At 34.2% G+C, this 23,396-nt stretch overlaps 1 protein-coding gene across 4 annotated transcripts in view; it reads left to right on the top strand.

Moving 5' to 3' along the window:
• The window catches only part of LOC114334840 (gem-associated protein 5), a 284,268-nt gene that overhangs the window by 236,461 nt on the left and 24,411 nt on the right, over positions 1–23,396 (top strand). For all 4 annotated transcript variants that reach the window (XM_028284946.2, XM_028284949.2, XM_028284947.2 and 1 more), the window contains exons 14-15: positions 335–482; positions 20,736–20,996. In XM_028284946.2, the coding sequence (XP_028140747.2) occupies positions 335–482; positions 20,736–20,996 (409 nt within the window). The remainder of the gene's footprint in view (positions 1–334; positions 483–20,735; positions 20,997–23,396) is intronic.

A 23,396-nucleotide genomic window follows, 5' to 3' on the forward strand; every position in this document is an offset into this window, starting at 1 on the left:
TTAGCTCCACGATAAAAGAGTGCCCTTCCACTTACCAACTCATCCGCCCGAAGCCGTTGGTCAGCAAGTGCGGGATTGCTTATACCGGCAATCGCTCGGTGGGGTTTTCGCCATATCTGGCTACCCTCACTTAGTTTAGCCTGCAGACCAATGCAGTTGCCCGAGGTGTGGCACGTGGAACCATACGTGAGAGTTAGTTGTCTTATGAGGATCAGTTATCAAGAACCATCTCCCGTCTATGAAGCTCGATGTGGTCGTTCCGATAAAAGGTGCTACCTCTATAACACAACTTTACACCCCAGTATCATTATGTACACTTTAAACTTTGTTTTAGAAATTATGCATCAAAAGAAAGGAAAATATGATTACATTTCAACTTTATCATTGTTTAGAGGAGACCTTAGCACAACTATACAAGAAGCTATTGACGCAAGACGTGTTACTCCTCAAATAATAGCATTGGCTCCTATGGTATCACCAAAGTAAGTATGAAGAAAAGGTTGTTAATTGCAATCACTTGAAAAATAAATTATACTTTTTGAAGTTATACTTCTTTAGGCGCGATTGGGAGTGAATGTAAATGTGCGCGAATTCATCAAAATTGTTGGTGCCAGGCGCAGATTCGTTATACGTGTGCTCTGATTGGGTATTCCAATGACATGTCAAAAATTATCCAATATGGCGGCTGTGGTTAAAGAATGTGTTGTCATTTTTATTTATGGATATGGTTGTTAAGTTGTGTTTTAAAAGGTGTGAGAACAGAGACAAAATTGAGTTTATAGTTGTACTGACTTTTATAATAGTCTAATACAATATTTTTGTACTTATTAATGGTAGGGGAGCAAAGTATGCTAAATGCGCAGTCACTCGAGCGTTATGGAGACCTATTGGGTTGTGAAGAGTAGGTTCTAAAACCAAAAAAGTTAAATAAAGTTTTCCATTTTAGTGGAGACTTTCCATTTTTTTAATTTAATTTTCCATTTCCAACAATGGTTTTTTCCGATTATAGCGCCATCTATCCATAATTCGAAAAAATGTTTCCAATTAAAGTTACTTATTTTTACGTAAAGAATCCAAATCTGCAATAAAAATTGGGGGCTCCTATTTAAGATTTAAAAGTAACCCCCACCCCACCTTCGTGGGGGGGGGGGGGGGTCATGTTTTTTGCCATTCGATAGATTTTTCAAAAATATTGAATACGTTTATTTCACAGTTTTTTGATCTGATGTTCATTTCGCAAAATATCGCGGAATTCGTGTTTAAAATTTTAAATTTACCCCCCATCTCTCTCCGTGATAGGTCGTGTTTGGTATCATTCGATAGATTTTTAAAAAATATAACACGTTTTTTTTTTAGTTTTTCGATCTGACGTTTATTTCGAGAAATATTGGCTTTTTTGTAAAACTTTGTGACTCCCCCATTTCCTTACGCCCCACTCATTTTGTCAGATTTTTAAAATATACACTCTTTGGCATGTACTTAACTTACCTTATCTTAATCTGACGATTTCGAGTTTGTCTAGGGATAGATTTTTTCGGACCCCTCTCAACGAACTCCCCTGTGTTAAGATCCAATATATGGTCGAGGTACATTTACAGGGTACAAGGTTTCTCTCCATATAATCTGACGCGCTCGAGTAACTGCAAAAATCACCGCTTGTGCTCCCTTATCATTATATAGAAAAAAAGAATGTGTGTGTACTTTATACGTACGTTAGAAGTTATACTTCTATTAAAATTGTGTAGAAAATCTGACGTTTTTTAGATTTTCTACGATTTCTCAAGGGAAAAGCAATTGCTGGAACAATCCAGTTTGTCAAAAAATGACGAATTAAAATTATTTTTCGAGAATTTACCATTTTGAATGATTTTAAAATTTGACGCAAATACACCAGAAATTCAAAGGCTAGAGCCCATGAAACAATTTTAGTATTATAAATATTTTGTCGAAAAACGACGTTTTTAAGAGTTTATACGATTCCTCACGAGAAAGCAATTGCGGGAACGCTCCAGTTTATAAAAAATGACGTATTAACGTTATTTTTAAGTTTTGGTATTATTTTAAGTATTAAAATTAGTTTAATATTTAAATGAAAATACAATTAATATGTTTAAAATATATTTGTTTCGTTGAAATCATAAGTATAGAAGTATACCTTCTTACATGTGTACAAAGTACACACAATCTTATTTCTAACATCCAATCTGTTTATTGCAATCTGTACAATGACAAACAATAAGCAATACTATGTATAAATATTGTAAAATAACATAGAGGGAAGCCGCCCAGTGGCGAGCACCCAATAAAACATATAAGATTATAATTGTAAAATATATCTTAACTTACAGTAGGAAAAATGAAAGAATACCCATGAACGAACATATAAAACACGCTGTATTTTCCTGTCACCGTGTCACACAAAAAATTGGCCAGCGCAAGTACATGTAATAATTATTGTTACATGTACTTGCACTGGACAATTTTCTTTGTGACACGGTGACAGGAAAATACAGCGTGTTTTATATGTTCGTTCATGGATATTCTTTCATTTTTCCGACTGTATATATATCTTATGGTATATAATATATCTTATCTTAAATATATGGTATCATAAATATGCTATGGTATATATCTTATCATAAATATATGGTATATAATATATCTGATCATAAATATATATGGTATATAATATATCTTATCATATATATCTTATCATAAATATATCTTAAAATATATCTTGTGGTATGCGGCAAAATAAACATTACTGAAATTCGTGTGATTCAAATTTGTATGTGTCAGGCGCCGAAACGTACTGAGTGGTTTCCGAACGTTGTTATAACGTATGTGAATGTCGTGATAATGTTAGGTGCTTCAGAATGGTTCTGTTTTGCAGAAAAAAAATTTATAGTGGGGTACTATTTTCGGTCATACGGAAAAGGTCACAAAAATGGTTGAACCTTAAAATCAACAATAGTTTCAGCAGGACGGGACAACATGTCACACTGCCAGGAAATCTCTTTGAATACTGCGCGAGTGCGCGATCATTTTGGGAGTTGCCACTCACCAGAACTAACGCCACTAGATGCGTACATATGGGGAATGCTGAAGGAGTCAGCGAGATCTACCGTCAGCCATTTTGGAATTGCGGACTAGAATTAAAGATTTTTTCGTGCCAGAGGCAGTGGCGCGTCTACAAATTTGACTTAGAAGGGGAAATTTGCCTTAGGGGGGTTTCTTCCAATGAAAAACCAACCAAAAGACAAAAAAGATAAACTCAAGTTACATAAAAGACATAAATAATAACTTATAGGCATTAGGTTTCCTTAATTTTCCTAACTAGTGTTGAAATTGGGTTGAAATTGTCTTTCTGTGGTTTCGGATTCATGTCAGCTAATATATTTTTATGTTTGAACAATTTTTTTCCTTAATTTTGGACCTTATTAGGGGATACATTTTCTCATTTTCCTTCACCGTAGATCCGCCGCTGGCCAGAAGGCATCTTTAACATATGTTTTATCGGGAACGTACGTCGTTGTGAATAATGTTTGCAAGGCCATATCAAGGCCATAATGTGTTAGGAATTAATAGGAATTTCATGGGACATCTAGCGTACCTCCTTATAAACGAAACCTCGTAATAACCGTGTTCGTTATAGAGAGAGTCTACTGTATTACCTTCTTACCTTTTTTCGGGTTTTACATTCGAATGTACTCGAAATAAGTACCCGAGAAATTCAGGTAATTGTACTTTGAGTATTGTACTCTGAGTACTTTTCTGGAGCAATGTACTCTGTACTCGTTCCTTTAATATGAAAAGTACCCGAGTACAATTTATCAGTACCCGGCCCAGCTCTGTATATAAATAATCATAAACTTTTAAATATTCATTTCAGTACTGTTTATTTTGCCGCATACTGTACTTGGAACATAATAGATCAAGTTTAGTATAGTAGACACCTCAGGCAATAAATATGATTATTAAAAGTCTAAAAAACAAAAATGAAAATACGGAAAAAGTTTAAAAAACGCTGAATCTAAAACTTGATTATTTCACCGCACTATGACACTGCTCTCCGTACTAAAGCTTAGACAAGGAAAAAAGAGGTCCAAAAGGTTAGGTCTTTTTAATCTTCTTTCATGTGAAATGTTGAGCAGGTACTGGCGAGCGGATTTGGATGGCAAGTAAGTCTGGTCTTGTATGTAGAGTTTACAGCAGATACCTCTTCTACTTAAAAAATAAATTATACTGATGGTAAAGAAAACGCAACACTTATGCCTGGTTGCACCAACAGATCTTAAGCTCCAGCTTAGCTAAGCTCTACTTATAGATAGGGCCTCCTTGAGTATCACTTACGTTGCACCATAATTTTAGATTCTTACCTTATTATCAATTATATCTATTATTATATTATGGTATTCGTATTGTAATATATTATAATTATATTATATTAATTCTTATGATATTCTCGACTTAAGCCTAAGATATGTTGGTGCAACCGGGCATTAGAGTGACAAATATTTTTTTGAATATTTATTTATGGAAGGATACATTATATTTTTATTAGTTCAACTGTTGTTGCATTTTAGTGCAGCCGATATGTGAAACAATTGGACGTTTAATGATACAAGCATATAATTTGGACCACATATACTACACATATAAAGTTTCAAATTTAGATATGAGGCCATCTCAGATATTGCTTTTTATAAAAATAGTGGGCATTCTAAATGGCGGCTATACATATGTGTTTAATAGTACAATAACTTTTGAACGAAAACTCAGATTTCAACCAAATGTGGTATATAGGTTCTTATCTTGATTTATTCGATAGAGGCGGTGAACTAGAAGAATCGGTTTACCAAAAGTTGTGTTTTTCCTGCTATACATATGTATATAATAAGTACGATAACTTTTGAACGAAAACTCCGATTTCAACCAAATATGGTATATAGGTTCTTATTTTGATATATAAGATCAAAGTGGTGAACTTGAAGAATCGGTTTACCAAAAGTTGTGTTTTTCCTGGTTTTTTATGTAAAAAGTTTTTTTTTATTTTTTCACTATGTATATATTAATTTTTCAAAACGATAATAGCGCCATTAAAAAGAGCGTAAAAATATTTTTTGGGAAATAGTTTGAACTTTTTAGTTATGTTAATTACCATTTAATAAGCATAAAGTATCTATACATGTATTATTATGGGAATATTTTTATGTAAAACTACATACATGTTTTAAACTAAGTCTAAGTTTGGTAAGCACTTAGCTTCCATTCGTCGTGGTAGTCAGACGTGCGTAGGAAAGAAGCTTGTTTTTTAAAACCGGTGTCTATAAATTAGATATTTAAATAAATATTTTGTGAACTTTAAAAGTAAATTAATTACACCAAATAAAAAAGCGAAATCGGAATAAAAACATTAAAAAGTTATGAGTGCAGTTAGCGGGGGCGACGCCCCCGATAAAAATGTTTTAGAAACCCAAATGGATACAGAACATGCAACATCTTCAAAGGATTCCAAAATCTTGTTCCAGTTACACAGATAAGTACCACAAAACTTGTTAATAATAAACCCATTATCGATAATGACTTTGCTAATGTACACACTTCAATAACAAATAACATTAACAAAGAAGTAGGAACAAAAAGGGAGGAATTTCTTTACCGACAAAACGACCTAGGACCTTTTTACGCGTATTTAGAAAATAATTCACCCGATTTTAAAGGCAGATTAAACGCGTTAAGGATAGGTGACATTATTATCACAAATTTTAAAGAAATTGATGAAAAAATTGTAAGTATTGACGCAGTAGGAAGAAATAAAATACGTATAAAATTTAAAGATTATAAATCGGCTAACTATATCATATCTAAAAAAAATGAAGCAATATTTATAAAAAATAATCTATACATATACATTCCTAAGTTTCTTTTAGTTAGACAGGGCGTAATAAAAGATATTTCCACAGAATTTTCAGTAGAGTATGTTGAAAGTAGATGAAAACGGTACTCAACAAAAACATGCGTAGTTAGTTTTAAGTCACAAGTGCTACCAAAATATATAACAATCAACAAGGTACTAAAGGAAGTCGAACCATACAAACAAAAGGTGCTATTATGCTTTAATTGTCTTCGATTTGGACATACAGGTGGGCAGTGTAAGAGCAGGGCTAGGTGCGATAAATGTCAAGAATCCCACAACTCAAAAGATTGTAAAAAGACCGATCTCACTCCAAAATCTTTTAACTGTTCGGGGGATCATTTTACTACAAATTTAAGCGCGTGTCAAGAATTTCAGCGTCAAAAACTTATTAAAGACGCTATGTCTTCCAATAATATTAGTTATCAAGACGCAAACAAACAGTTCCCCAGAAACTCCTATGCAAAAGTAACATCCATAAATACAGAACAAACTACAAACCTCTCCTGCCTCAAAACTTTCCCTCCATTAAATCCCAACAATTATACACCCACCCAATTCCCATCAAATCCAATTAACAAAATGTCAACTAATAATATATTCTACAATAATAATTCAAATAGTACAAATTCTCGAACATTCAAAAGACAGAGACCAAATAGTCCAGATCCAACATTAATTTTGCATAATGAAATTATATCTTCCCCTAGATCTCAATTACCTACGGGAGGAATATTAGACAGCATTAACTATAAGGGAAATATTAATAATAATCCAATTGCATCTCCTTCAGACTTGAGCATGATAAATTCAATATTAGAATTAGTTATAGAAATTGTCACAAAAGTTTTAGTAACAAAAAGTATAAACATAAATAAGGAAGAACTCGAAAACTTAGTCAAATTAACTATAAATGGAAACACGTCATCACATTCTCAGACATCAACCATGCAATAAATATCCTTCAATGGAACTGCCGTTCGGCAGTTTCTAATAAAAATAACTTAGAATATCTACTAGATAGGGGCAACTACTCCGTTGCACTTCTATCGGAAACATGGTTTAAAGCAGAAAAATAATATAATTTTAAAGGCTTCAACAATATTCGCTGTGACCGGGACGACGGGTACGGCGGCTCTGCCATTTTATTAAAATCAGACTTAATATACCAAGAAGTCTCAATTCCAACTACAATCAACTTTGAGCATACTTGTATCTCGGTAAATTTTCCATATATACATAAAAAAATTTACTTTGTTTCAGTATACCTTAAACCGAGAACTAGAATATCATTACAACAGTGGATTAACTTTTTGGAACAAATTCCAAAACCATTCATAATTGGGGGCGACTTTAACGCACATAGTTTGGCATGGAACGATGGATATGACGATATCTATGGCAAGATTCTTTTGGAAGCTATCGAACAATGCAACCTAGTAATTATAAACGACGGATCACCTACATTAGCAAACAATAAGAAGTCAGCTGTAGACTTGACCCTCTCTACACAGGATCTGACACAACTAATTACGTGGTGTACTTTAGAAGAACCTTATGGCTCTAATCACTTACCAATACACATACAATTTGGAAGGAATATCCCACCTGCGCAAATTAAACAGACAAAACATAATATATGGAGACTCAAGGCTGCTAATTGGGATGTATACACCGCTACCCTTGAAGCAACAGAACCAAAATCATCACTAATGGGCATTATCGACAATATTAACAAAGCTGCCGACAAAGCAATTCCGTTACGAAAATCAAACGCACAAAATAGAAATCATTGCTCAAAGGACTGGTGGAACGAAACCTGTAACATAGCTGCTAAAGCAAGAAAACAAGCTTTCCTAACCTACACACAGGCTCCAAATCTTAATAATCTAACAGAATATAAAAGACTTGATGAAATAGCTAAAAAAACTTTTAAAGAAACTAAGAAAAAAAGTTGGATAAATTACTGCCAAAATCTAAATCAAAATACACCAATTAAAGAAGTGTGGAACAAAGTAAACCGATATAAAAACCGAAAACAAGCGAATAAACCCCTAATGGACCCCAAAGAAGACTGGATAAGCGAATTCCACACAAAAATCTCACCTCCATGGGCCGAAAACGACATTACTCAACAAATAGCTACTGTAAATAGGAACACTTCTTTCCTACAATCGTTATTTCAATTATGGGAACTCGATCATTGCATTAAATCAACAAATAAATCTCCCGGGGCGGATAACATTTCATATAATATGTTGCATAAAATGCCCTTAGACCATAAGAAAGCCCTGTTGGAATTGTTCAATTCGATTTGGATAAATAGGATTCCTTTTCCACCGATGTGGAAAGAATACATCATAGTACCTATCAAAAAACCTGGAAAACAGAATGGAAATGCAGATTCATATAGACCCACAGCTTTATCATCGTGTATATTTAAAACCATGGAAAGAATGATAAAGAACAGGCTTGAATATTGGCTAGAAAATGAAAAAATATTACCTGACTCACAATATGCTTTTAGAAAGGGAAGATCTTCCTTGGAACCCCTAACGATACTAGTAAATGACATCTATCTAGGATTCACACACAAATACAGCACTTTGGCCACATTTTTGGATATAACTTCAGCATATGATAATGTTCAAATAAATATACTAGAAGAGAAGCTCATCAATATTGGTCTACCAACCTCCTTTGCCAACTTCATAAAATCAGCTTACTCTAATCGATCAGTTTCCTTAAAGATAAATCAAGAAATTTCGGAATCAAGAATATGTAGATCTGGATTACCACAAGGTAGTATCCTGAGCCCAATCCTCTACAGCCTGTACACAATGGATATAGAAAATGTTATATCACAAAAGTCTAAAATTATTCAATACGCTGATAATGTTGTTATTTACACCAGTAGCAAATCAGAGGACAAATGTATAGAAAATATCAACACTGAATTTATAAAAATCCAAAAATACCTAGACAACATGGGACTTTCCATATCCGAGTCCAAAACCAATATATGTATTTTCTCTAGAAACAGAAACAACTATCAAAGACAATTAACAATAGGAAAATATAAACTCTGTATTAGTAACTCTGTAAAATATCTTGGTCTGCATCTAGATAGAAAACTATTATGGAAGGACTGTATCCACCAAATTATCAAAAAAACAAGTAATTCTATAAATATCCTAAGAGCGTTTTGTGGAGCAAAGTGGGGAGCAGACCCAAATACGGCTTTACTATTCTACAAAACAATGGTACGATCAATAATGGATTATGGAAGTCAACTCTATGGAACAGCAGCAGATACACATCTAAATAAAATCGAGATACAACAAAATAAATGCTTAAGAGTTTGCCTGGGATATCTTAAGTCAACGCCCATAAACATTATACAAGCTGAAGCCGTGGAACCTCCTCTTAAACTAAGAAGACAACTATTGAGCAGAAAATTCATGATAAAAACCATTTCAAAAAAAACTTCTTACCTCAATAGTGTACAGTCACTAACAGTTCAAGTTTTGACCCATAGATACTGGCACTTCAAGAAAACCCCCCTCATAGTAGAATCTTTCTCAGAAATAGCTAACATTACAGATATACTCTATTCCAACCAACTCCCTCCAGTTTTAATTTACTCACCTGAACAAATTTTTTCACGTGAAATTAGAACCTACTATTTTGAAAGTGAAGAAGTAGCAAGTATCAATCAAACAAAGTTCAACGAAACAAAAAACAAATACTGGCCAAACTATGATTCTATATTCACTGATGGATCAAAGTCAAAAAAATATACCAGTTGTGCCTTTTACCATTTTGAGGAAAATACTGACAAAAAATTTATTTTACCAAAGGAAGCTTCCATATACACGCAGAACTAACAGCAATAGTGCAAGCTATGAAATACGTACTCGGCTCTAACCACGACAAATTTATAATATGTACGGACAGCAAAAGTGCAGTAGATAAACTTAAAAATGTTAAAATAAATAGATCAGTTAATCATATTGAAGCAAAAATCCTGTATTTACATAATGAGATACACATCAAGAATAAAGTCGTCATATATCTATGGGTAAAGGGACACGCAGGCATAACAGGTAATGAAATGGTGGATGCCTTAGCAAAAACAGCTCCAACATCAGGAGAAGAACTAAATCTTAAACTACCCCCGTCCGATTTATTCTTAAATCAAAGGAACAAAATAAATGAGATGTGGCAAAACCTATACAGTGCATCAACAACTGGAACAAACTTTTGTAAACACCAGCCAAGGATCCCCAGAAAACCATGGTTTCACAAAATACCAAACAGAAACTTTGTCGCCACAATAAATCGAATACGTGCAAACCATGCACTAACACCTTATTATAAGCACAAAATAAAAATTACAGACGATCCACTGTGTAGTTGTGGTAAAATGGGTACATTGGTACATGTTTTACTTGAATGTCCAATAAATATTGTAAACATTAATAATCTATATAAAAACTTAATTAACTACAAGATAAACCTTCCAATAGACCTAAATTGTATTATTTTTTCAGGAAATAATAATATACTTTATGTACTTCATCAACACATCATAAACTGTAAACTAAAATTGTAAAATTACTAACCAATTTTGTAAGCAATTCTGCAAAACAAACTAAATGTAAAGCATTAAAGGAAAAAAAAGGTGAATACAAAAAAAAATAAAAAAAAATAATAAAAAAAATAAACCAAGTAAAAAAAATGAACCAATTAAAAAAAAACCAAAAAAAAAACAAAAAAAAAAACAAAAAAAAAACAAAAAAAAGAAAACAAAAAAAAATAAAAACATACACACAAAGAGGGCTAAAACCTCCGCGGCGTTGAACCGGGACTATTTATACAATCTAACATAGTCTGGCTAATTGGTCCTCACCAAAGCCATAAATTCCACGAAAAAAAAAAAATTTCGGGTCGATGGGAGGTCCCATAATAATTACTAGGAGGGGGGTCGGTGGGGCAACTTCCCAGGCGTAAAATGCTCAAAGACCTACAGAATATATTCATAATACTCTAATTATATGCTTTTTCTCATGAGGATCTTTCAGTGAGTCACAGTTTTTCGATTTCTTTCTAACGCATTAAATTGTATGTGACAGAAAAAAACGCACGTTGGTGATTACATTTCGTCGGTGACATTTATTATATTTATTCTAGTTGTCAATAGATGGCGCCATAATCGAAAATAAAATAATTTGCGAATTATATAATATATCTACGAATATAATCTGAACAATTTATAAGACTATACAAATCAAAGAAAATACCATTTTATAAATGCAATATACACAATTGATTTGGTTGTACGCCAAATTGCAAATAAAATGTGACAACTGTCAGATTTAACTAAAGTGTTATGTCACTAAAATGTATATTATCACGGACTTACCTTTTTTTCTATCATTTGTGACGCACTGAAAAATGCTAATGAAAAGAAGCATAACAAAGTGGACTGAAAGATACAATGTATAAAGTTAAAATTTAAAGTAATATGATATTGGAAACAAATATCGCCACAAGCACAAAGTGCGGTACAGTGCAAGGCAGCCTTATTGCGCCGACACTACCGTTAGTGCAGTCACTGAAGGTTTTCACCTCCGATTTCGTTGAACCTCCATCGATTTTCATGAAAATTGGTGAGCAGTTAGAGGATACCTCAAGGAACAAAGGTGACATGATGCCAACTTGTGCTTCTACCCTGGGGGTGGATGCCACCCCTTTTCTGGGGTGAAAACTATTTTATTAAAAATAATACCATAAATCGATAGCGGGAAAAACTCTAAGCAAAATTTGTTGTATTAAGTTATTAACATAAATCAATACTTTTTGAGTTATTAAAGATCAAAGATTTTATTTTTTCGTAAAAAAATGCATGTTTTAAAGCTGTTTTTCACGTATAACTCAAAAACTTTTACAAAAAATTTATTCTTACCAAAATTGAATACACTATTCACTTAAAGTACTAAATTAATGTTAATTTAAAGTGAGTTATGGGTAATTGAATGTATATTTTTTTCGACGAGTAATCAAATCTAAGTATTCAATCTTAAATAACGGGAAAACGATGCATTTTATAAAATATACCTGCTAAACACCTATCAAAGTACTTCAGAATACCTAACAATTGAGCTCCAGAAGAAGTTAATAGCATCAAAATTAAGCAAGTTATGATGAAACTAAGAGAACTCTTTCGAATTTTTTAGGAAAAAGTGAAAAATAAAACATACGCCATTTCCACCAAAAATTAAAATTTATAGTAATCATTACAAAAATTTCTTTATATTAGCATAAGTAATTATTTTAACAATTTTCACCGGTTTAGAATGCAGATTTTTGAAAAAAAGATATAATTTAAAAAAAATCAGAATTTTTAAAATTATCGTAATTTTCATTTTCTTTTGATAATAACTATAAAAATACTCAATATACGAAAAAAATGGTAAATAACCAAATTTTAGTTTTATCTATATCAAATATTATACCTTTTTTACCATTTCTGTAGGGTGAAAAATAACCCGAGATACAAACGTTTAAAACTTAAATTTTTCTGCGAGAACCATGTAACCGTGGCCATTTAATATTTGATTTTTAAAAAAGTAGGGGGTTTAAAAGATTAGATTGAACTTGTTTTAATAGCCTTTAGAATTACCTTTAAAACTGTTTTTAGGAGTACCTGATATCTTAAAAATTAACGGAGTTATTAAAAAAAAACGATAACATTTTTTGGAAAACTTTTTAAAAGATCAAGTTTGAAAAATTTTTGTAGCATAAATTTTAATGCTATTAACTTGTTCGGTATCTCATTTGATAGATATTTCTAAGTACTTTCACAAATGGGTAATAAGTTTATGTTATAAAATGCATCATTTTCCCGTAATTTAAGCTTGAATACTTAAGATTTGGGTACTCGCCGAAAAAATATGCATTCAATTACCTATAACTCACTTTTAGTTAATATTAAAAGGTTTTTTAGTAAGGAGTTTATTTAATTTTTTATTAGCTTCAATTTCGGTAATAATAACTGTTAAGTATTTATTAAAATGTATAGAACACGCCACTGTTCATGTCATAACTACTGTCACATCGCCATTGTAAAAAATAGAATTGATTGTCAAACTACAAAAAAGGCGTCATATACTTTTAGAATAAAAAATATTTAATTCAGATTAGTTTGTCCAGAACAATAACAAAAATAAGAAACTAAAGTGTCAAGGGGCTTTCCCTGTGTAATAGCTCCAATAACTTTTTTGTAAAAACTTATAGTTTTTGAGTTATCTATGAAAAGTCGGTTAAAAACATGCATTTTTCTTACGAACAATTAAAATTTTTGATCTTTAATAACTCAAAAAGTTTTGATTTATTTTAATAACTTTATATAACAAATTTTGCTTAGAATTTGTTCCCCTATCTAATTATAGGGTTATTTTTAATAAAATAATTTTCACCCCGAGAAGGGGTGGCATCCACCCCCAGGGTAAAAGCGCAAGTTGGCACCATGTCACCTTTGTTTCTTGAGATATCCTCTAACCACTCACCAATTTTCATGCAAATCGATGGAGGTTGAACGAAATCGGAGGTAATAGCTCATATCCACCTTCAGTGACTCCACTACGTGTGCAGCCTTTCTAGCACCCACACCGAATTAGTTATCTGCATACTTGGTAAGCCTCTGGTAATGTTGTCCAACATACATAATATTTCCCATCCAGCTTCAATTTTGTTCTTCCAGCCCCATTCCACTTGTGCTTCACGGCTCTCTTTATGTGCGATTTATGTGTAAATCGCTCTCTTTATGTGCTGAATGAGAGCATCTTGGGTCGGAAGAAGCTTGTCGATTTCTCTATATTTCTGGCTAAACAGGTGTTTTTGTGTATCATTAACCGGCTCTTGACTGCTAGTACGGTCATATAACAATACTACAAACCTCTCCAATGGTTTCAGCAGATCTTGTAAAGTGTGCTGAGCAGGTTTGTCAGCCTACTGACATAGTTACGTTATGCATTTATTAAATGGTAATTAACTCAACTAAACAGTTCAAAATATTTCCTAAAAAATATTTTTATTTTTACACCCTTTCAATGGCGGTATTACCTATTTGAAAAATTAATATAGGTATACAGGGTGAAAAAATTTAAAAAGAAAACATATTTTTACATAAAAAACCAGAAAAAACACAACTTCTGGTAAACCGATTCTTCCAGTTCACGACATCGATCTTATAAATCACAAAAAGAACCTATGTACCAAAATTTGGTTGAAATCGAACTTTCCTTCAAAAGATATCGTGCTATTAGTCACATATGTATAGTCGCCATTTTGAACGCCCGCCATTTTTCTGTAAAGGACAAAATCTGAGATGGCCTCATATCTAAATTTGAACCTTTGTATGTGTAGTATATGTGGACCAAATTATATGCTTGTATCATTAAATGCGCAAATTCTTATAATATTTGCACGAATCTGCCGCACTATTTGTAACTCATTTTCGTCAAAAAATTAATAATGAGTGTCTCCTTGATTTTCTATACACTCAGTTATTCTATGGGACATTGATCGAATGAAGTGGTCTATTTATGTGGTAATTAAGTGGTCTGTAGTTGCAACAAAATCATCTCTTACATTATATCCACTATCACGTCTATTTTTTCTGAAAACATAAAGTCTAAGATGATGCTAATCACGGCCATGTCATATTCTAGGACGTCCAGACTCCATGACGCCGATAGGTCTCATCATTGGACCACCTCCTCCAAACTCTTAAGACCGTTGATGAATTAGCTTCGACTCTTCGTGAAATTTCCCGTAAACAAAAACTCTGCTCACTTTTTTTTTGACAAATAAAAAACAATCCAGAATGACTAAAAATATTACAAATAAACTACTAAAGTTAAATACACAAAAATAAACCTTTTACCCCCTCTGTGCCTCAATGGTAAGAGAACCTACCTTTAGATTGAGGGGTCGTGAGTTCGCATCTCAGATGGTTAGGAGATTTTTCATTGATTAAAAATTAATAAATGAAAATAATTTCTATCCTTGTGGGATCGGTACACACTGGACTCCGGTTACCGGAGGGACATCAGACGTTCGAATACAATTGGCGTCTCTTTGTAAAGACAATGAAGTCGACTTTTCAAAGTAACAAGACATTGACTCAACAGACACTATTATACTAGGTATCTGATTTATCTTTTTGGTTTTTGCGAAAAAACAACGAAAAAAACTTAAGGTAAAGAACAACGAAAGTTGTTCTTGCGTTGAAAACTTAAGTTTTGCGAAAAAACAACGAAAAAAACTTAAGGTAAAGAAAAGATAGCGAGGTAAAAACTTTATCACATACATGTTTTTAGACAAGACTTACAAAGAAATACCAGTCAAATTCGACTTTGAAACACCATTTGAAGTGGTCATAAAAAACCACCAAATGGATGCAACAGTTGAACCGAAACTGGAGGAAGGTTCACTCGTATGGTATACGGATGGATCTATCTTGAAAGGGTAGGAGTGGGAGTTACTGGGCTGAATTTCAGGCTATCCAAATCTCTTGCAAACGCCCCAACTATCTTTCGGGCAGAAATACATGCCATACAGATTAGTGCCCAAGAATGTCTCAATCGAGACACTCGTAGCGCAAAAGTCTTCATTTTATCAGACAGCCAAGCTGCCTTAAAGGCTCTAAAGTCATTTACTTGTGAGTCAAAGTTGGTTTGAAGCTTAAGAAGCTGGCGGAACGCAACAAAGTAACTTTGATGTGGGTGTCAGGTCACAAGGGAATTGCAGGAAATAAGGAAGCTGATAGCCTCGCAAAAGAAGGGGCCAGTACCCCATTCCAAGGTCCAGATCCACTCTGTGGACTACCAAAAAGCCACATCAGAGAAGAACTCCGGACCTGGGAACTCGATCAACTACAACTATACTGGTCCAACACACCAGGACAAAGGCAAGCAAAAAGGCTCATAAAGGTGTCACCTAGTGCAACAAACCGCCTTCTCGAAATGAGTAAAAAAGATATAAAAATGGTCAATGGCCTTCTCACTGGCCACTGCCCTCTGAGATATCATCTCAAAAAAATGGGCAAATCCGATAGTGAGAACTGTCGTTTCTGTGACAACGAAAAAGAAACGGCAGAACACATTCTATGCAATTGCGTAGCGCTGTTCTGCAAACGACTAAAATTCCTAGAAGAGGTCACCCTAACGCCCTCTGACATAGGAAACAAGTCACCTAGGATGCTAATCAATTTCATCAGAAGTATTGGCATCCTAGAGTTTAACTAGATGAAGGTATGCACAAAAGATCTTTATAGATCGAAGTGCTGAGAGGCTCCATAGCCTTAACGACCTCACATAATCTTATGTACAAAGAAATACTTCTGATCCAAATAAATAACTGTATACAAAGTGTTGCATTTTTTGGCCACCAGTATATTTTATGTTCAGTAGGAATGTTGGATTTTTCTCTAGTAAAGGCAGATGAAATGAATATAATATTTATAGAGTTTATCCAGCGTTTGGAAAGTTACGATGGATACTAAAAAGCACAAAGATACAATACCTAAAAACACGTGTATTTGATCAGTGCATCCTTCTTGTTCTGGCGTATGGCTCAGAACATGGACATTAACAAAGGCCAACATAAACAAAATAGAAATAACTCAAAGAAAAATGGAAATATTCATGTTGGGAATAAAACTGCAAGACAGAAAATTAAGTAAAAAATCAATTGCAAGTAAAAAAATGTAACAGAACATATAACAGGGTTAAAGTGGAGATTTGCGGGCCACAATGCGAAACGGGAAGAGAAAAGATGAAATGCTGAAATACAAAACTTAAGACCGTGGACAGGAAGAAGAGGAAGACCTCAGATGCGATGGAAGGACGATATTTTAAAAGCTGCAGGAACTCACTGGAAAAGCACAGCCAAGCTGATAAGCTATGAACTAGATGTAAACAATAGTTGACAGCGATGTCACCATCAGCAACGAACGAGATGGCCATTTTGAAGATTTTTGGATAACAGTTACTTGAATAATCTCATTTATTCATTAATTTAATTCATAGGATTATTTTTTACTATCTATGTATTCAGAGATTACAATAATTTATATACTATACAATAAAAACTAATGCCTAATCGAGAAAAGAGAAAAGTGATAAAGAGATTTTAATAATATACTGTTATTATGGAACGAGTAGATAAATTTTGAACACCTTTAACAACTAAAATCGTTGTTTACATGCACTGTATGTCTTATTAAAATTAGTTTAGATAAGTTATTACACACAATAAAATTTATTTTATTAATGACATTTTAAAGATAGTAATCATTCTGTTTACTATACTATCATCATCTACCCGTACGCGTCCACTGCTCTACATAGGTCTCCCTCAGCTCTTTCCATCTGTCTCTGTTTTGTGCGGCTTGCATCCACTTACCGATAACATGTTTCAGATCGTCGGTCCATCTGGTTGGTGGGCGTCCTCTGCTCGGTAGTACTTCTTCTCGTGACCCCTACTCGACAATACGTTTTGTCCATAGGTGGTCTGACAATCTGACGACGTGTCCTGCTCAATTCCACGTTAGAGACACGATTTTTCGACAGCGTTTGTTGTGTTTGTTCTACGACGTATTTCTTCGTTTGGGATTCGGTTTCACAGGGAGACGCCCAACATCTGGCGCTCAATTTTTTTGCGAATGTTAATGTTTCCGCTCCATAAGTGATAGCCCGGGAGGTAGTGTCAAATTTGACCGGAGCATTTTAGCATGGCTGATTTCTTTTTATTTAGTTAGGTGTTCCAAAGCTTATTAACAAATGATCTGTCAGTTGGCCCAAAACCGGGGATTTTAGACAAGAAAAGGTAAAATATGAAACTTGATGGAAAAACGCTACAACTTATGTCAAATATTTATCTACGTGACTTACAACAAGTGTTAATAGCCTTGAGTACTTGGCTCCTAACTTTCACTCAGGCAATCCGGGTTCAAATCCTGGCGTTGAATTTTTTTTTTTTAAATTGACATTTTATTTTGAAAAATAATTATTTTTATAATACCACGTTTGTATTATTTATACGAGACAATATAAAAAAATCTGTAGGTATGTCTTTTATAGAATCGCAAACTATGCATTTGATCATATTATGATTGATCTTAATAATCAAATTTGTTGTAGGACCCCTGAAGGTTCCTGAGTTGGTACGACCAACAATCTAAGTGAAAAGGGAGGTGAAAAGTTAACTTTTCTATCACCAATGGAGGTTGGTGTCATCAACTTCCATTTTTTAATAGCAATCTAAATATTTCACTATTCTCTATAATATATAAAAATGAATGTTTGTCTGTACCTATGTCCCTTATAGAATCGTAATCTATGCATTTGGTAGAAAAAAAGTATATGCGATATTTTTGAGTATTTTTTGGCTTTCTGGTAATTTTTAGGTATTTAACTTTTAAACATTATTTAGTTCTAAGGCGGTACGAAGTTTACCGGGTCAGCTAGTTAGTAATAAAAAAATATTCAGCTGACGCTTTTTTTTTACAATCTAAAATTCATAAATTAATGATTTATACTTTTTAATCTTTGTCGACTAGTCCAAGAATATTTTTTTATTATTAACTAGCTGACCAGACAAACTTCGTACCGCCTTAGAACTAAATAATGTTTAAAAGTTAAATATGTACTTAAAAATTACCAGAAAGCCAAAAAATACTCAAAAATATTGCGTTTACTTTTTTCTCATAAAGAATATTGTTTTTGTGGTGTCTGCGTAAATAATGATTACTTAGGTTGGTCGTATTAACTCAGAAACCTTCCCGGGTTCATGTACAACAACTTTGCCTGAGGTGATCATATGATTAAATGCCTAGTTTACGATTCTATAAGGGACATACGAGGAGCGATCAATCAAATCCCAATAAATCCACTAAAGCTGATTCGGAGTTAAATGCAGAAATGTTACCTCTTACTCGCCAATGAGTTAAAAAATTTAAATCCTATGATATTTTAAAGAATAAGGTAGTATATATATGCAAATTGGAATATTAAACGCACAATATGTTTCATGATATGTGAAAAAGAAGAGTAGATTTATACCGATAAGAATTATTTTAAAAACATAATGTGTGCTGCAGGTCCCAGAGAACATGAAATAATAATAAACTTAGCAATATGAGACAATATAAAATATGGTATTTTAAAAAAGTTACAAAAGCAAAAAATAATTTCAAATAGATATGTTGCACCTACAACATGGTCGTCTTCCAGGCACTCACATTGGTTTTGATGTTTTTCTTCATTATTCGAGCCTTCTGTTGCTAAGGATTTCTTGTACCAATCTAAAGACTCATCGTTCATCCAGTCATCGCCAAAGTGCTGTTCTAAGAGATGTTTCAGAGTTTTTTCTTTTTTTTTTTAATAAGGGCGTTATTCAGCGGAATACTGGATTTATTGTGTTTTGATTGATTTGCACACTTTCGATAGCTATTTTCTATTGGATATATTGCGTTTGGAAGGAATTGGCTGTGACCACTGGATATATTTCATAACAAAGCTATTTAGTGTTAATTTAACTCAAATTCTAAAAAACAGGATTTATTGCGTTTTGATTGATCGCTCCTCATACAGACGCATTCATTTTTATATCTTATAGAGAACGGGGAAAAATTTATGATTGCTATTAAAAAATGGGGGTTGGTGATAGAAAAGTGAAAAATTAGGGTTGTATATATCTTTTGGTTCTACATCATATAAAATTAAAAAAAAAGTTTGTCCAAAAAATAAAAAAATGTCGGGAAGGGGTGGGGAGGGCAACCCCCTTCTTCGCTTAGATTGGTCGTACTAACTCGGGAAGCTTCAGGGGTTCATGTTCAACAACTTTGCTTATTAAGGTCAATCATAATATTTATGATCAAATGCATAGTTCTATTTCATAAGTTCTATGCATAATTCTATAAAATACATACAGATTTTTTTATATTGTCTCGTATAAATAATAAAAACGTGGTATTATAAAAATAATTATTTTTCAAAATAAAATGTCAATTTTAAAAATAAAAAAAATTCAACGCCAGGATTTGAACCCGGATTGCCTAAGTGAAAGTTAGGAGCCAAGTAATCAAGGCTATTAAGACTTGTAAGTCACGTAGATAAATATTTGACATAAGTTGTAGCGTTTTTCCATGAAGTTTCATATTTTACCTTTTCTTGTCTAAAATCCCCGGTTTTGGGCCAGCTGACACATCATTTGTTAATAAGCTTTGGAACACCTAACTAAATAAAAAGAAATCTCCAGAATATGCTAAAATGCTCCGGTCAAATTTGACACTACCTCCCGGGCTATGAGTACAGGTAACAAATACTGGTCAACGATTTTCCTTTTCAGGCATATGAGTAAGTTCGATTTAAATACATAGTTTTTTACTTATTTTGTATAAGGTGTCCAAATCTACAAGAAAAAATGGGGGTTCCTATTTAAGATTTTAAAGTTGCCCCCGCCCAACCTCGAAGGGGTGGAGGGGGAGTTCTGTTTAGTTGCATTCGAGAGATTTTTGAAAAATGTTGAACACATGTTTTTGAGTTTTTGGATCCGATGTTCGTTTCGCGAATTATTCGACCGTCCCTCTACTGTTGACACACCCTGTATATTATATATAATAAATATTTTCTACCGAATCTCAATCAATCTATGCTTTCTATCTCTCAATTGGGGGAGCATTGCTCTATTTTTTTGTGAAGTTTATACTTTTGTCAACAAACTAAATTATTTTTTTCTTATTTTTTAGACTGTGGCAAACAGCTTGCGAATCTTATGCAACACAACTGTCCGAGAACAAGGAAGCAGATCCGTTAGAAATCGCAATATATCATTTGGCATGTCATAAAGTGGAAGAAGCGCTGGCCGTTCTTTGCGAAGGTGGTTTGTTTCGAGAAGCAGTTGCTCTGGCAAAATGTCGAATGATGGGCAAGGATATAATAGACAATGTGATAGAAAAATGGGCAGTGCAAATGCGATTCGACGGCAATTTCGAAATTGCCGCACAATGGTAAGGTGTACATAATCATTAACACACAGACACACGCACTCACACACACGCACACACGCACACACACACACACACACACACACACACACACACACACACACACACACACACACACACACACACACACACACACACACACACACACACACACACACACACACACACACACACACACACACACACACACACACACACACACACACACACACACACACACACACACACACACACACACACACACACACACACACACACACACACACACACACACACACACACACACACACACACACACACACACACACACACACACACACACACACACACACACACACACACACACACACACACACACACACACACACACACACACACACACACACACACACACACACACACACACACACACACACACACACACACACACACACACACACACACACACACACACACACACACACACACACACACACACACACACACACACACACACACACACACACACACACACACACACACACACACACACACACACACACACACACACACACACACACACACACACACACACACACACACACACACACACACACACACACACACACACACACACACACACACACACACACACACACACACACACACACACACACACACACACACACACACACACACACACACACACACACACACACACACACACACACACACACACACACACACACACACACACACACACACACACACACACACACACACACACACACACACACACACACACACACACACACACACACACACACACACACACACACACACACACACACACACACACACACACACACACACACACACACACACACACACACACACACACACACACACACACACACACACACACACACACACACACACAAGCGCGCGTGCACAAACACATTCACACGCTCAATTACTAGGGTGTTCAATAAGTTTTGCGGTTCAATAAGAAAAACACAATTTTATGATTTGAAATACACTGTATTAGTCAGTATAATCAACCTGAACATCAATTATTGTCATCATCAATCAGCCAATCGCGTCCACTGCTGGACATAGGCCTCCCTTAGTTCTTTCCAGTGTTCTCTACAGTGGGCCGTTTGTAGCCAGTTTCCCGCTACTCTTTTTTATGTCGTCGGTCCATCTAATCGGTGGTCGTCCTCTGCTTCCTTTGTAGTTTCTGGGCCTCGTATGGCCGATGCGGCCCTGCCCTACGCAAGTCTTGATTCTCTCTCAACTCCTGTGGAGAGAAATCATGTCCTAACCCCATTCCTACCAGTGCCGGATTTACCACTAGGCCGAATAGGCCGCGGCCTAATGCCGCAAGCAAAAGGGGGCCGCAGCGTTTAAAAAAAAAACTTTTTTGGTAAAAAAATGTGTAAAAAAGCCGTGTCTGAATATGGACACGGCTTTGCGCATTCTACTATGCATGATGACATCTAATGCATCTGAAGAAAGATCATTCAGTGTGTTGAAAATAATCAAAAATTGACGAAGATTCTAGATTGTCTAGTTTGGTTTCAAATGCTAAGCTTTTTCAAGTCTTAGACTTTAACGATTTGACTAAAGATTTTGCAGCCAAAAAACTAGAAAAGTGAGTGGTTAGAGTTTAGATATGAGATTTATTATAAGTATGGAGTGGAGTGAGTGTCAATGTTAATCACTAATCCAATTTTATCCAAATTAAAAACAGACATTGACGTTTTTCAGTATAGGAGAATAATGTGACAATTTAACGATCTAGAAGTTTATTTGTGGCATTTTTAATATTTTTATTTTTCCGTGCCGTAGCCTATTATTATTACAGCTCATATTATTTTGCCTGTTCTTTTACTTACAATGTCTTTTCAACTCGGCTTTTTTTTAGTCTTTTGTTGTCACCTGTATCTACTTTCCCCCCCGGATGAAACAAATGCTATTTAATTTTAACAATTAAGGGCATAGGCGCAAAATGTCGCGTGTCAAAATGTTCAGTGTCTTTTAAATGTATTCATTTTTTTCGAATCCTAAGAAAACTAATAAGTATTTTTGAAAAATTCAAACGCAGAATGAAATATTAGATACGTTATTACTGACGGTCGAAAGTCCCTGAAAACTTCTACAATGGCTATTTTAATAAGTTACAGAGGTGAAAAAATAAAGAGAACATTTAGTGAGACTTTTAATTTCAAATATCTCATTCAAAAAAACTTTTTAGATATTCTAAGGGACTTTCGGCCCTCAGTAATAATGCAATCTTTCCGTATGCGTTTAATTATTTTGAAAATACTTATTAGTTTGAATTCATTCAGTATTCATTTTTTTCGAATCCTAAGAAAACTAATAAGTATTTTTGAAAAATTCAAACGCAGAATGAAATATTAG

This window comes from Diabrotica virgifera, chromosome 3 (genome assembly GCF_917563875.1).
Source record: "Diabrotica virgifera virgifera chromosome 3, PGI_DIABVI_V3a".
Taxonomy (NCBI): domain Eukaryota; kingdom Metazoa; phylum Arthropoda; class Insecta; order Coleoptera; family Chrysomelidae; genus Diabrotica; species Diabrotica virgifera.